The sequence below is a fragment of the Rhamphochromis sp. 'chilingali' genome (assembly GCF_963969265.1).
Source record: "Rhamphochromis sp. 'chilingali' genome assembly, chromosome: 12".
NCBI classification, from domain to species: domain Eukaryota; kingdom Metazoa; phylum Chordata; class Actinopteri; order Cichliformes; family Cichlidae; genus Rhamphochromis; species Rhamphochromis sp. 'chilingali'.
The window spans coordinates 2,964,897-2,977,546 of NC_137939.1; the positions used below are offsets into that span (position 1 = coordinate 2,964,897).

The 12,650-nt window shown below is 40.9% G+C and overlaps 1 protein-coding gene across 1 annotated transcript; it reads right to left on the bottom strand.

The window, feature by feature from the left end:
• Window positions 1-254: 254 nt before the first annotated feature.
• On the bottom strand, window positions 255-10,107 carry c1ql4a (complement component 1, q subcomponent-like 4). The gene is made up of 3 exons (XM_080898796.1): window positions 9,755-10,107; window positions 8,010-9,452; window positions 255-1,612 (listed from the first exon to the last, which is right to left on the bottom strand). The coding sequence occupies exons 2-3, from the start codon at window positions 8,553-8,555 to the stop codon at window positions 1,433-1,435; spliced, it is 726 nt and encodes a 241-aa protein (XP_080754922.1). The 5' UTR covers window positions 8,556-9,452; window positions 9,755-10,107; the 3' UTR covers window positions 255-1,432.
• Window positions 10,108-12,650: the final 2,543 nt, after the last annotated feature.

The window sequence follows — 12,650 nt, forward strand, 5'->3', positions numbered from 1 at the left end:
TAGTGGAGCCTTTTATAAGCTGAGGTCAATATTGTCAAATATTTGTTTGTGTCTTAGTGTCTTAACATATATTGGAAATCCACACTGAAGCAGGCTGCCATTTCGATTTTGACTATAGGTCCACGGAGTCATGTCATCTACTCAATTCAAGTCAGTCCAGCTGGTCAATTCAAATAAAAATAAAAAGGTCGTGTGTGTGTTTATGAGTGTAGGTGCCTATATTTAGCACTGACCTTCACCATGCCAAAACAACATGCAAGAACACAGAAAGTGTAGGTATAGATATTTTTAATAGCAACTGTCAACTCAAATGTTTCAATATACTTCATAGCCCATCCCAAAATGACTCTTTTACATATGGTGATTCTTTGACAAGGTATCTCAGACATGGCAGTGTAATTCTAGTAAGGTGTGAAATGTACAACCTTTAATGAAAATAAAACACTGGACTTGTCAATGTTTCACCTCCCCAGTATCTTACATGATTTATATATCCACTCACACATATTAACATGCCCACGTACTCACATACACGCACGTGCTCTCAAACACACACAATATAATGCACTTGGCAATTAAAATTTCAGTACACAAAAGTGCCATCGATGAAATGCATTGTGATATGTTTCCTTGCAATGTTCAGATGCTTTCTTTTGTCCTGCCAAGTGACATTCGGCGCCATAATCAAAAGAGAAGAGAGGAGTCAAACATCTGTTTATTCAAATGGCCTCGCTTTAATCAGTATCGTCCCAATGCTCGCTGAATCACAACAGGGATTTAATTCATTTCAATTGGTGTAATTCACTTTGAAGCTTAGAGGAAAGTATTTTACAATGATGAGTTGCAAAATGTATGCAGGCCATTCAAACAGATTGTTGGAAAGCGGAGCAGAAATGTGTAAATAAATACTGTGCAGGTAAAGATTGGAACACGTTTGTCTCAGCTTTGTTAATTAATGGCACCCTTAACACCATCATTGCAGCACGACAGCCAGACTTATGCTCTTTCATTTATTCTAGTTTGCACAATGTCATTTAATATATAATACATTACAATTCTTTAGATGTTTTAGAGCCACAATGTAGAATTTCAATTTGCACCTATACTGTATATATTCTGAAATTCATATTTGTATTCAAAGGGCACCAATAAAGGACTATTGGCACAGATTGACTTTATTCCATTTATCTCTGATTTTCATTTATTCCTTTGTTGTACGCTGCAATTTCAAAATGTCTTTATGCAGATATGTATGAGTGTGTGTGTGCTTGCTTGTATTCATCTATGTGCATATTTTTGTGTGTGCACTGCATTTCTGTGTTTGTGCATCAATTTGCATATGTATATGTCTGTGTAAGTGTCAGTGTGTCTATATGTATGTTGGTGTTTTGTTTTATTTTTTTTTATTGTTCGCACTCTGCGGGGATTAAATTCAGTCTGGGTAGATGAGGAAGCCGGAGAAGGTGCTGTACTTATTTGTGTTTCCTCCGTGGACCTTCCCTCCGTCCAGCTGCACACACACCTCATCACCTACGTCCAAATGCAGGATCACACTGTTGGAGGCATAGTCGTAATTCTGATCAGCATCCTGAGCAATGGCGCTTGCTCTTACCTGTCACCGACAGAGGACATACACAATGACAATTAGAACACGGACAAAACTGCACAAACAGCTGCCTCATAGTCAGCGAGAGCTCCTTGTAGCAAAAAGTGTCATGCATCAGTCTCCACATTCATCACATTATGCTTATTTTTAAAACTGTATTCTTTAAAAAATATTCATTTATTTTAGGATGGGTTGTAACTCATTATTACAGCCTATACCTCAGAGTTACCTCCATCAATGATGCTGCTTAAACACATGGACCTGTAACCTCAGAGGTGAACACAGCTACTATGTCTTTTATTGATCAGCTGCTCGTGGGACTTGAGGGCAAAATGCTGAGTGATGGAGAGCTGCATGGTGGTGGAGACAAGCGGACTAACTGGAGACAACGTTTTGTCTATGGGGAAAGTGGTTCAGCCGAGAAACAGCATCACTATCCACATCATCTATTGACCTGTTGCTTATGATGCTGGACCAGCTCAATATGCATGATATTGAGTGGCTATGCTTAAGCTAGACAGTTTCACATTTGCATGCTGTGCTTGAGTTTGGTATTATTGAGCAGGCAGCAGTGGATCTTTACTTGTTTGTTAACACATTTAATTGGATTTGCTGTGTGTGGACAAATACACATGCCTAGATTGAGTTACTGCTGTACAAGAAATAGGATTTGTATTAAGTGTGTTATTTAAACTTGCATATACATGTAAGGGGGGCAGATAGTAAGTATATACCTTGCAATATGAATAATCTTCAGGCAATCCAGAGTTTAATTTAAACAATATTAAAGCGGTTTCAGTGTTTAAAAATGCACAGAACATCAGCACTCCTTAAAAAAATAAAATAAAAAAGAAAGAAAGCCCTCTAAGTAGGATGTATCAATAATTCTGTTGTAGCGGCTCCAATCATCAGACACATGTCAGCCATCAGTGGCCTTATGTCTGGCTCAGTGTCCATCTACAGTGGGAGCACTCAATCTATGTCAGCAGCCAGACAAGCCACGCACATATCCATGACAGCCACAGAATATGATCTGCAACTCAACTACCATCATGTCATTCCCGTCACCGGTGCCTCTTTCTCCCCAATGAGCATGCATCAATTCGAAAACAGTCAATCGCAGAGCAACACGGCTCGAATTACTGTAACTGAAAAAATATGCTTGTTTCCCACTGCACCAATCTGTTTTTCCCTTAACTGAACATGCTGTTAACCATCTGTCCAGCCTGGAGTTGGATTGTATTGCGGGAATAATATCTGTAGGTGGTCCTAAATGAGACGATACTGCATGTTGGTGACCAGTTGTTAAGCATGGCCCTGTCCGTTCTAAACCAGATTGATTAAGGAGCTGAGAAGTCAGTCTCTGGGGGCTCGCAGCATAAAAGACACTCAGTAAAACTAACCACAGCTATTGTTAGGCTACTCCAACAGTCTTGTTTCATTACATTAGATGCCCTGATGGAATACAGGTATATTCTCCAGTCCACCAGGGAATGCTTCATATATAGTATGTGGTTTATTGGGGTATTTTTACATTAAGATGACCTAAAAAGACTTTTATCTGAAAAGCTTGTTCTCACTGTTTTAGATCTATTCATATTTCTTAGCATGTGTTATTTAAAAAAGATGCATTTCAACACTTTGTTTCTTTTCATTTAATTCCTTTCATTTAAGCAGCTAGCCTGCTCCTATAATGTTTGCATTTTCCTAAATCTGTGAAAGATTATCTCAAAAAGACCTAATAACCAACCAACTGCATGCTTCTCTTAAAGCTAACTGAGTCTTACATTCTTTAAATTATTATCTGTCCATGTTAGTGCTATCTTCTCTATATTCAAAGCAATATCAACAAAAGCAACTTTTCTCACATGTATTTTTCATCATCACCAGTTGATTCACATTTAAATGCCTAAAAAGAAAAACATTTACATCATTTAGAAAATGTATATTAGGCATTTAGCAAATAACAAATACAATTTTTGTTAAGATTTGACCCGTACTTTTTTTTCTAATTTTAGAGACCCTTGTGCTAACCGGCCTGACCAATTAGTTTAATTAAACATTAGTTGTAATTTACCCTTTCTTAGACCCTCAGAAGACCATCTCTCAAACAACAAAACCAATACACTGTCATCCATAAAGGTTATATTGTTCTGCTTGACATGTGTAGTGACAGCCAATAAAACATTTGCATCACTGGCTGCTTCTGACAGTGATGCTGTTGTTGTGACTTCCTATTGATACCAGGGATATGTCATCCAGCTCATTATTTTGGCCAAACAGTGTCATGGAAAGCGATGCGGGGAGTTCTGTTCATCCCTCAGGCCATCTCATATTCTAACGACTTTTATAAAAATAAATTAAAATCTATAAATAAGAATAGCATTGATCACTCAGCAAATATAATTTAAATAGTATATGACATTATGTGAATAGATACTTCAGCTTGTGTTTCTGTGCTTGAAGGAATAATACAACCCATCCAGTGATGCAGATACCAGACAGAGAGGCATGAGGGAGACGTGGTGGGATTAGGGCAGGAAGCCGGCAGAAGAGATGGATACGGCTGGAGGACACAAACTGATCCTTGTGAAGCAGGCAGCATACAGTGCTGATCCTGGAGTTGGAAGGGTTGTGAGCCGTGAGGCAGGGGCCCCCGGGGCTTGCCTGTGGCTGTCTCTGTCTCTGCCTAGCCCTTTCATTATAGGGCCTCCAGTAAACACGCCTGGGAGCTGAGGGCCACGGGCGAGAAAGAAGGAGGGGGGGTGTAAGGAGCAGCTGCAGTGTCATTTTCTATACAAGTGGAGCCGCAGCACAAAAGACAGGCAAGGATAGACAAAATGAAGGGAGAGTGGAGAAAAACAAGGACCAGAGAGTTGAGGAAGGGGGGCCTAGAGTAACAGACTGATCAAGCGAGGCTATTTTGTGAGACCAGGGAGATGTGGGGGTATATGAAGTCTTGTTTTTATCTGTGGTGCTTTGCTCCACTGGTAATAAAACTGACAGGATTCATTCACTGTGATATACTGACCTCTTAGAGCGGAGACAATAGAAAAGTAGCTGTTAAACTTACCTAAGGGACTCCTGCACATGGCAGGGGTGTTGGGGTGGGGGGCACGATGTTGTGGAAATAGATTATTTATTGAATAGGTTTTCCCTCTCCTCTGGGAGCCCAGGGATTACATGGCGACAAGGGACTTAAGCACTGAACCGTGCCTTAGCTTGCTGTTACCTGCCATTCTGCATTGTAGCCAGTGGTCTGTGGCACCTGTGTGCACTGTGACTTCTTTTAATTATTGTGTTTAATCAGGAGCATATAAGCAGATTTTAAACAAAAATCAGAATTCAGACAGCAAATCTTACTGTGTATCAATGTCTTTCCCTCTTCGCCTCCTTCTGTGGGAGTTAATTCAGGTACCGGTCATTACAGCAAGTGATGACATTTTAACATTACCGTGTGAGATAACTTGACCTTTAACTGAGCTATTAAAAGAGCCTGTGTAAGATGAAAATACAAGGGAGAGATAAAATGAGAGTCGAAGCGGTGTCTATTTGTCTACATTGCATATTGCACCAAGAAAGTTTAATACATAGATATGTACAGAGTGGAGTGTTATAGAATTGTAAATGTGTAGGTGAGCAGCTCGCATATCAGTTAATGAGGGGAAAGGAGAGACATTCAGTGGTGTATTATCATCCTTCACAGCATAAAGCATGCCAACATTAGCAGGGTCTGTACTAATAGCATTTGTTACCAACCTAGAATATTAACTAGAATTTAACTCTTATATTATAGGCAGTGATTTGACGAAGGAGGGATTCAACCCATTTATAAGAGCGCTGTCAACAATGAGAAGGGCTTGTTGACAGTCTTCTGCAGAGCAAGGCTGGATGCATTGAATCGTTAAGTATCTTAATGATATAATAGATATCTAGCATATTTACCAATTTTTATTTCTTGTGTTCAGTGCAAATAATATAAAGGGCAGTTAATCAGCTGGGCAAGAAAAGTGTTAATCAAAATTTCACGTCGTACTTTAGAATTAAACTCTAAGTCGATTACAAACATGGAAGCAGCTGAAGTGTGACCTCCCTCCTTCAATCACAAATCCCTTGGCTCTGAAACGGTGTCATGCTGCAATGATTTGTGAAAGTTAGATTGAGGTGTGTGCAGGTAGGCTTTACAGGGAGGGGATTTATTGAAGGTAATAGGTATTGGATCTATAGGAATCCCATGGAAGCCTCGCCCCAGTCAGCGCATCCTCCTGAGATCATGTCACATGACACACTCGGAGACTCCATGCAGCATGCTAGTTTTAAACATTATCAGTTGAGATAAAAGTGAAGCTATACAACTCGAATGTTTCCAGAAGGCATTTATTGGCATTCTGAATTAATTAATGCACTCATCTTAAAGTGTCTCTAACAAGCATTACATTTGCTCAACTAGTGCATAAACAGAGCTCGCAAGACCTGTTTTTCTCTCTCTCGCTCGCTCTCTCTTTCTCTAGTCGACCTTGATCACTTGTCAAGTCGAGACGTGTTGAGTGGGAGTCCATTGGTCATCATGCCTGATCTCATCCTGGCCTTCACCACCAGCCTCCCAGATGCATCGTCTACCAGCCCACTGTCTCCATACCTCCATTAAGTCATCTATCTTCCTCTGCTCCACCCCTGATCTTGCCATCAACTCACTTGTCTTGTTTTGCTCTCCCTTTTCAGAGTCTTTAAATGGACGTCTCAGCATGTCCCTGCCATGTCCGGTCTCTCGTGTTTCATTCATTCTTGCTGAATCTTTCTGAGATTATTCTCCTGGCCTGGCTGCCGCAACACAACATATAAGGTTATAAATGACCTTACCTGTTAGATAGGTAACAACACAAGTTGAAAGGCAAATTTGTGGCAATGGCAATTCGATCGACTAAAAAACAGAAAAAAAAGAAGAAGAAAAAAAGCAGCAGGCAGAGAAAAATATCCAATAAAGCTTCAGCACCTACGGCAATGGTAAAACAGGCTGTTTGATTCTATAGCCAGGAATGCAACCTGTCAAACGCAGTGCCCTTTTAGTAAACCCTAGCCACTGACTGGCCTCAGGCACAATACCCGCCTGCCTCAGGGCTTCAATAACTCCAAACATGATCAGGCATTCTGCAGAATTTCATTTACACTCCATTTCCATCTACAGGCAGCTCTGTTTGGGTAGATCCCTGTTAGGTGAGTGCTCTATTTAACAGAACTGTTTAAAGAGGCCAGCTCACGGGTGTCAAATGGACCTGGGTGAGGTTAAATAATTGAGTTGAGTGAAAAGATAATTAATGGAGAATCAATGAACAAGCTGGGAAGGGGTTAGGAGAGGAAAGTATAGCGGGTGTTCAGGGGATCTCATCTAAGATGTATAAATTATTTAGCAGTCTAAAATGACTTGAATGACAATATGGAGCATTAGGCAGACAGCCTTAAACACATATTCACCTTTGTGGTCTCATGCATATATAACAGTGTATCAAATATCAAACATTGGGTGATGAATTATTTTAAACAATTAATTTTGCATCTTCAAAACCAAGTTTTAATCATCCTACTTTAGTACAGCTGCAATGATAAAGTAAACTGTACGCATGAACCAGCACTAAGCCATGTTGACCGACAGTCCTTGATACACTACATGTCTAGAGAGTAAGTTCAGAGCAGAGTGCATTTGCAGTCAGAGTCCTTGATGAATGAATGAATGCGTAAAAAGAAACTTGAAGAATGTTTCTTGAATTTGGAGTTCTCTGATAAAATCCCTGTGATTTATCCCACCTCTCCTCTCCCCTCCCCCCGTCAGCCCCTCTGTCTTTAATTAGTGTCTGGGGAATGAAAGAGGGGATGAGTGGACTGTCAATTTTACATTCATTATTTATTTAGCTGAGGCGTAAACTGGCTGGTCCACATTCTGACAGACATTTCTCTTGTGCTCTTTTGCACTTCTGTTTAGGCGATAATCAAGTTCTGTGTATGATACTTACTAATTAGACTGTTCCTTTCGGCGGCAGCGGCTGCATTCTGCCACTTGTCATTTAGCCACAGTACATGTGGGAATGCAAATACCTGTAGCCGCAGTTTTAGACTGTATAGCATGAATTCGCCTTAATGAGAAGAAAGACTGCCGTTTCATTCTTTGGCTGTCATGTTGCCACCTGCTAAGTGGAATGTGCTCTGAATCTGAAGAGCTCAATGTTACAGAGGTGAATATGAGTCAATGGTAAGACGGGATGGTCAGCAGTAAATAAAAAATAAATAAATCTGCTGCATGGTCATGTGTGTGCATACATACAAATACAAATACATACTTATACATTCTCTATTTCAGCGTCTTCATGCATGCGCATCCTCACACACACACGCACACACTTGTACTCACCAGTCCGTTCTTCTTCAGGTCTGCCCACATGCTCGTCCCGTCACCACCTCTCATTAGAACATGGTAGGTGAAGAAATAGATGCCAGGCAGTGGGCAGGTGAATTTGCCGGTGCTCGGCTCATAGTAGTTACCAACATTTGTCACCACATCATCAAACTTCAGTATTTCATTGCCTTCGTGTTGCTTTCGTAGCCCTGCGTAAAAGGCAATTTTGGGAGTGTAGAGTGAGGGAGAATAGCCACCGGGGCCTGGACCTTGGGGACCCTGTGGCCCTGGTTTTCCTGGCTCTCCAGGGGGTCCACGTTCTCCTGGAGGCCCAGGAATCCCTGGAGGCCCTCGAAGCCCAGACTTTATCTTCTTTCCAGAGTAATCCTGGGGGGGTGGAGACGCAGCTGTCAGCTCTTGGCCTGGCTGAGACGTGGTGTAGGGATCACATACCATCCTGCAGCTTCCAAGCATTTCATAATGGCTCCCTGCATTTCCAGCATTCCCTCCTTTGGTTGTGTGGACCAGCAAGGGAATGGCAACCAAGAGTATTAGAACCATTGCTACACCTACAGCAGCTCCAATGACGCGTTTCCTGCGGCTGAGCCGTGAAGCAGCCAGCGTCAGGAAGTCCTCTTCCCCCTTGGCTGGAATAGTGCCGGCCAGGATGAAGCCTCTCAGAGAACCAGTATGATTTGCAAAAGAGACGAGGAGGACTTGGGGGTGTGTGGGGGAAACAGCGTATCACTAGAGCAACTATGAATGAGAGGACAAAATGGCAGAGAGCCACGAAGGAAACAACCAAGGGAGAAAATCCAAGAGAAAATTTAAATGTCCAGGGTTCAAAATATTATGACTATATGACTGAAATAATACAAACTTCACACGCCACAGTTTTTAGAGAAGTAAGCACAAGAATCTCGATGTCTCAGATTTGTGGTGACATGGTACAAAAAACACAATTTAATTGATTAAGTCTGCTTTGCCTTTTTCTGACTTCTCCTGGAATCCTAGAGTTCTGTTCAATTTTCAGCATCAAGCAGAAACAGTAGTTGGCAGTGAGATGGTGATTGTGAAACCAGAGCTTAATTAGAAGTATGCTGAAATGAGAGCTGGTGCCAAATTCATCTCACTGAAGAGGGAGTAGAGGTTTGTTTGTTTTGTTGGATGAAGAATAATCTACAGTTTGTGTTTTTAGTTTTTGTTTTTTTCACTGAAAAATCTTCTTTTAAGTCCTCCCTCCAAAGCAGAGGATTTCACTTCATGTGTATATCTCACTTAATGCCATGGCTGAAAGTTTAAAAAAAAAGTTCATCAAAGATCTCTGGCTGACACAATCATCCTATGACCTCCCACTTTTATCTGTTCACATTAAAAAGATGTTTTTCAGGAAACCAAAAGCGATTTTGTTGACTTGGGCGTGCTTTTCAAACGTTCCTCTTCTGGCTATAGCTGGATCTAAAAAGGATGGTAAAAAGAGCAGAGACACTCAATAACTGATTTGGTCTGACTTACTACACACATGTACACAATTTAAATGAAGCACAGCATTAAAAGAAAAAAAGTAAAACAATGAAATTAAAATAAAGTGATGGAATTGAAATGTTCAGTTTAAAGTAAATATAGGACTCATTTTTGTAGAAATATGCCAAACATATATACATATTTTTACAGGTGATTATTTATTCATGCAAAATATCTGCAGCGAGTCTGTGGTTAAAAGTAAATTGCTAAATAAAACTGAAATATTATAAACTCACCATCGGCTCTTTATAATCCCTTAATTTCTGAAGGACAAAATCTGTGTGACTCAGTGTACTTCACGCGTCCCATCAAATGACTGAAGGACTTTGGACCGCTACCGTGCCAAATGGAGAGCTGGAGAGCCGACGGGCGCGCAGGAAATGCCAAGAAAGTGAGTTTCTCGATCAGAGCGTAATCCCCTCCTTTCTTTCCAGGTAGAAAAAAAGTCTAAACGATATAAACTTCGGAGGAATTTAAACCTTGCAAATATTTGCTTGAACACTTTTTTTTTACGCAATTCCAAATGAAAGCGCACGCCGGTCTGACGCTCCTATCCAGAGGGTCTGTCCACTGTACCGCCTTTCGCAGCGCTTGGTCCATGGGCAGTCCTAGTCTACACCTGTTAGATTTCTCTCTCTCTCGCTCTCTCTCTCTCTCTCGCTCTCCCCCCCCCCCCCCCCCCCCCCCCCTCTCTCTCTCTCTCTCTCGCGCTATCCCCGTTTTGTTTTCTCTTTTTTCTTTTTTGGTTTGTTTGTTTTTTTGCTAAAACGGATGTTTTTTGTTAAATTCTTTTTTATACACACTCACAATAGCAAATATTATTATTTCATTATTATGGCTGTTGTATTATGTTGCTGTTGTTCATATTGTCATTATGCTGCATTTATTTACCTTCAAACTGACACAAATGTGGACTCAATCACACATATTGTTCCATCTGTATCTCGCTAGCCCGACATTCACCTGTTGTTAGAGGCAAACTCTTTGCAAGCAAAATGTTTGATAGAGTGTTGCAAAAGGAAGGCAGATGTTTTCATCTTCTGTGTGCCAGGCAAGGGAGGACAGAGCATGGTGACTAAGTAAAAGCTGCCTCGGCATGATGTGTGAGGAATGGAGAGGAGACACTAAATGTTCCCCAGACCATTGTCTGTGTGTGTGACTCGCATCCCACTGCTATAAAGCCTCATTAGTGAGACACCCTGCCCCAGACATTGTGCTGCTCTTTTTCTTTTACCTAAAAACTCACACACAGGCACATATAATACCTCCACTTCAGTGTTTATACACATGCATCCTAGTGGATGTACGGACAAAGAGATTTTACACCATTAATTCTGGAAAGGCAAGTTTTGCATCCTTGTATCAGCATTCCCTACAGTTCTAGTTACCACGGCATCACTTTCACTGGTGGTCACATTTCATTTCAGAAACATATTGGGCAGATTTTTAGTTCATATCATCATTTCCTTGGAGTCTTGTGTCACCTGTCTGACAGGCACAATCACACATCTGCGAGTTTAAAGTTTAATGGCCGAAGCAGTGGCAGCAAGGGGAATAGGTCTGCATTCAGTATTGATGATTCCCTTTTCATCAACCCCCACCTCCCTCGACCTCCATCTCCTCAAATACGATGACCACTATCTGGTAATGTAGGGATCATCACCTTATCCCACCGGACATGGAGAGATAAATAATCACCAAGTTTTAAGGTGGCTTTCTAAGGATGGTTTGGACTTAGTGGGAAATTGGTAAAGTGTCGGAAAGGTTTGGGGAGCGATATCAGGCAATATTTCTGTTGGGAGATGTTGGTGCAGCTGGGCAGCACCGGGACGAGTTAAATGCTGTGTCAGTCCCAGTTTGCAGGTCAGTCAGTCTGTCCCACTAGAACAGTGCTCAGAGCTCCTAAGCAGCATGGGGAAGATAATCATTGCCAACAGTCAGAGGCAATATGCTCAGGATTGGATTTTTAAAGCCTGTTAAAATATTACTGAGGTGATTAATATTGAAATATGTGCATGTCTTTCAGCTGTCTGTTCCCTCTCTCCCTATTCTCCTCTTGATTCATTCCTCTGACTATTCGCGCTCACCTAAAATTTCAATATTATGCATTATGTTGATGAGGTGTGTCTTCTTTTTATTCAGTGCAATTGCTTTATCATGTTACCTGTTCTGATTTCACTGTGACTCACACAGAATTGACTGACACCAGCAGCAAAAGGGCCATAGGAGAATAAGTACTGGGCTTTTTGAGTTATTAGTTTGTTTAATAATTAATTTCATATATTATGATACACCAAGAATAAATCTCTGTCTTTTGTGCACACGCCTGCATAATCCGAGCACCAGTTTTTCTCTCGACTCCTCTGTGTAAATAAGTAAGAGCGAGGCAGAAACGTATTTATGGCCACATTACTCACGTTATGTTTCTCTTCCGCTGTTGCTCTTTTGTCGGCATAGTTTCTTAAAGACATACTAATTCTTCAGTGCAGCGATCCATAGCAATCATCAAATAGTTTCACATTTACAAAAATGCTCGCAGACTAGGAATCAACCAGGAATAGATACGTTGCATACGACACGCGATACGTTTTGTGCAAACATCTCATACTGAGCATCAGTTCTTTCATGGATGATGGCATAATGTCCCCAAGAGGTGCATAGCTGTAGGAGGACTATTACTCCCTGGGGAACCACCATGCACATCTTCCATAGTTAACACTGACAGCTATTCAGCTCTCAAGGTCCTGTTCTTTGCTATGTAGATTGTACTCTAGTGGATCACTTTAGAGGTCATTAGGGGCATAAAGGTGGTCCGGGACAAGTGTTAAATTGTACAGATGAAAAAAAAATGTATAGTGAGAGAAGTCTTGTCTTTAAATCAAAAGCAACATAGATCAGTAATATAAAAGGGACGCTTTAATTTAGTCTGTCTGTTGAAAATGTGGTTCCAGTTGGATGTATGTTGGAGTAAAAGAAAAGCGCAATGCAAAAAACATGGAACAAAATGCATTTGAAAATATATGATGTGTGTTTATTTTTTGGCTAACTATCTGGAAAGCGTTATTTACTTTATTTCTTACCTGGGAGTGTGTGTTGTACTGTATTGAAAGGGTAGGCTTATAAGCTTAGCGT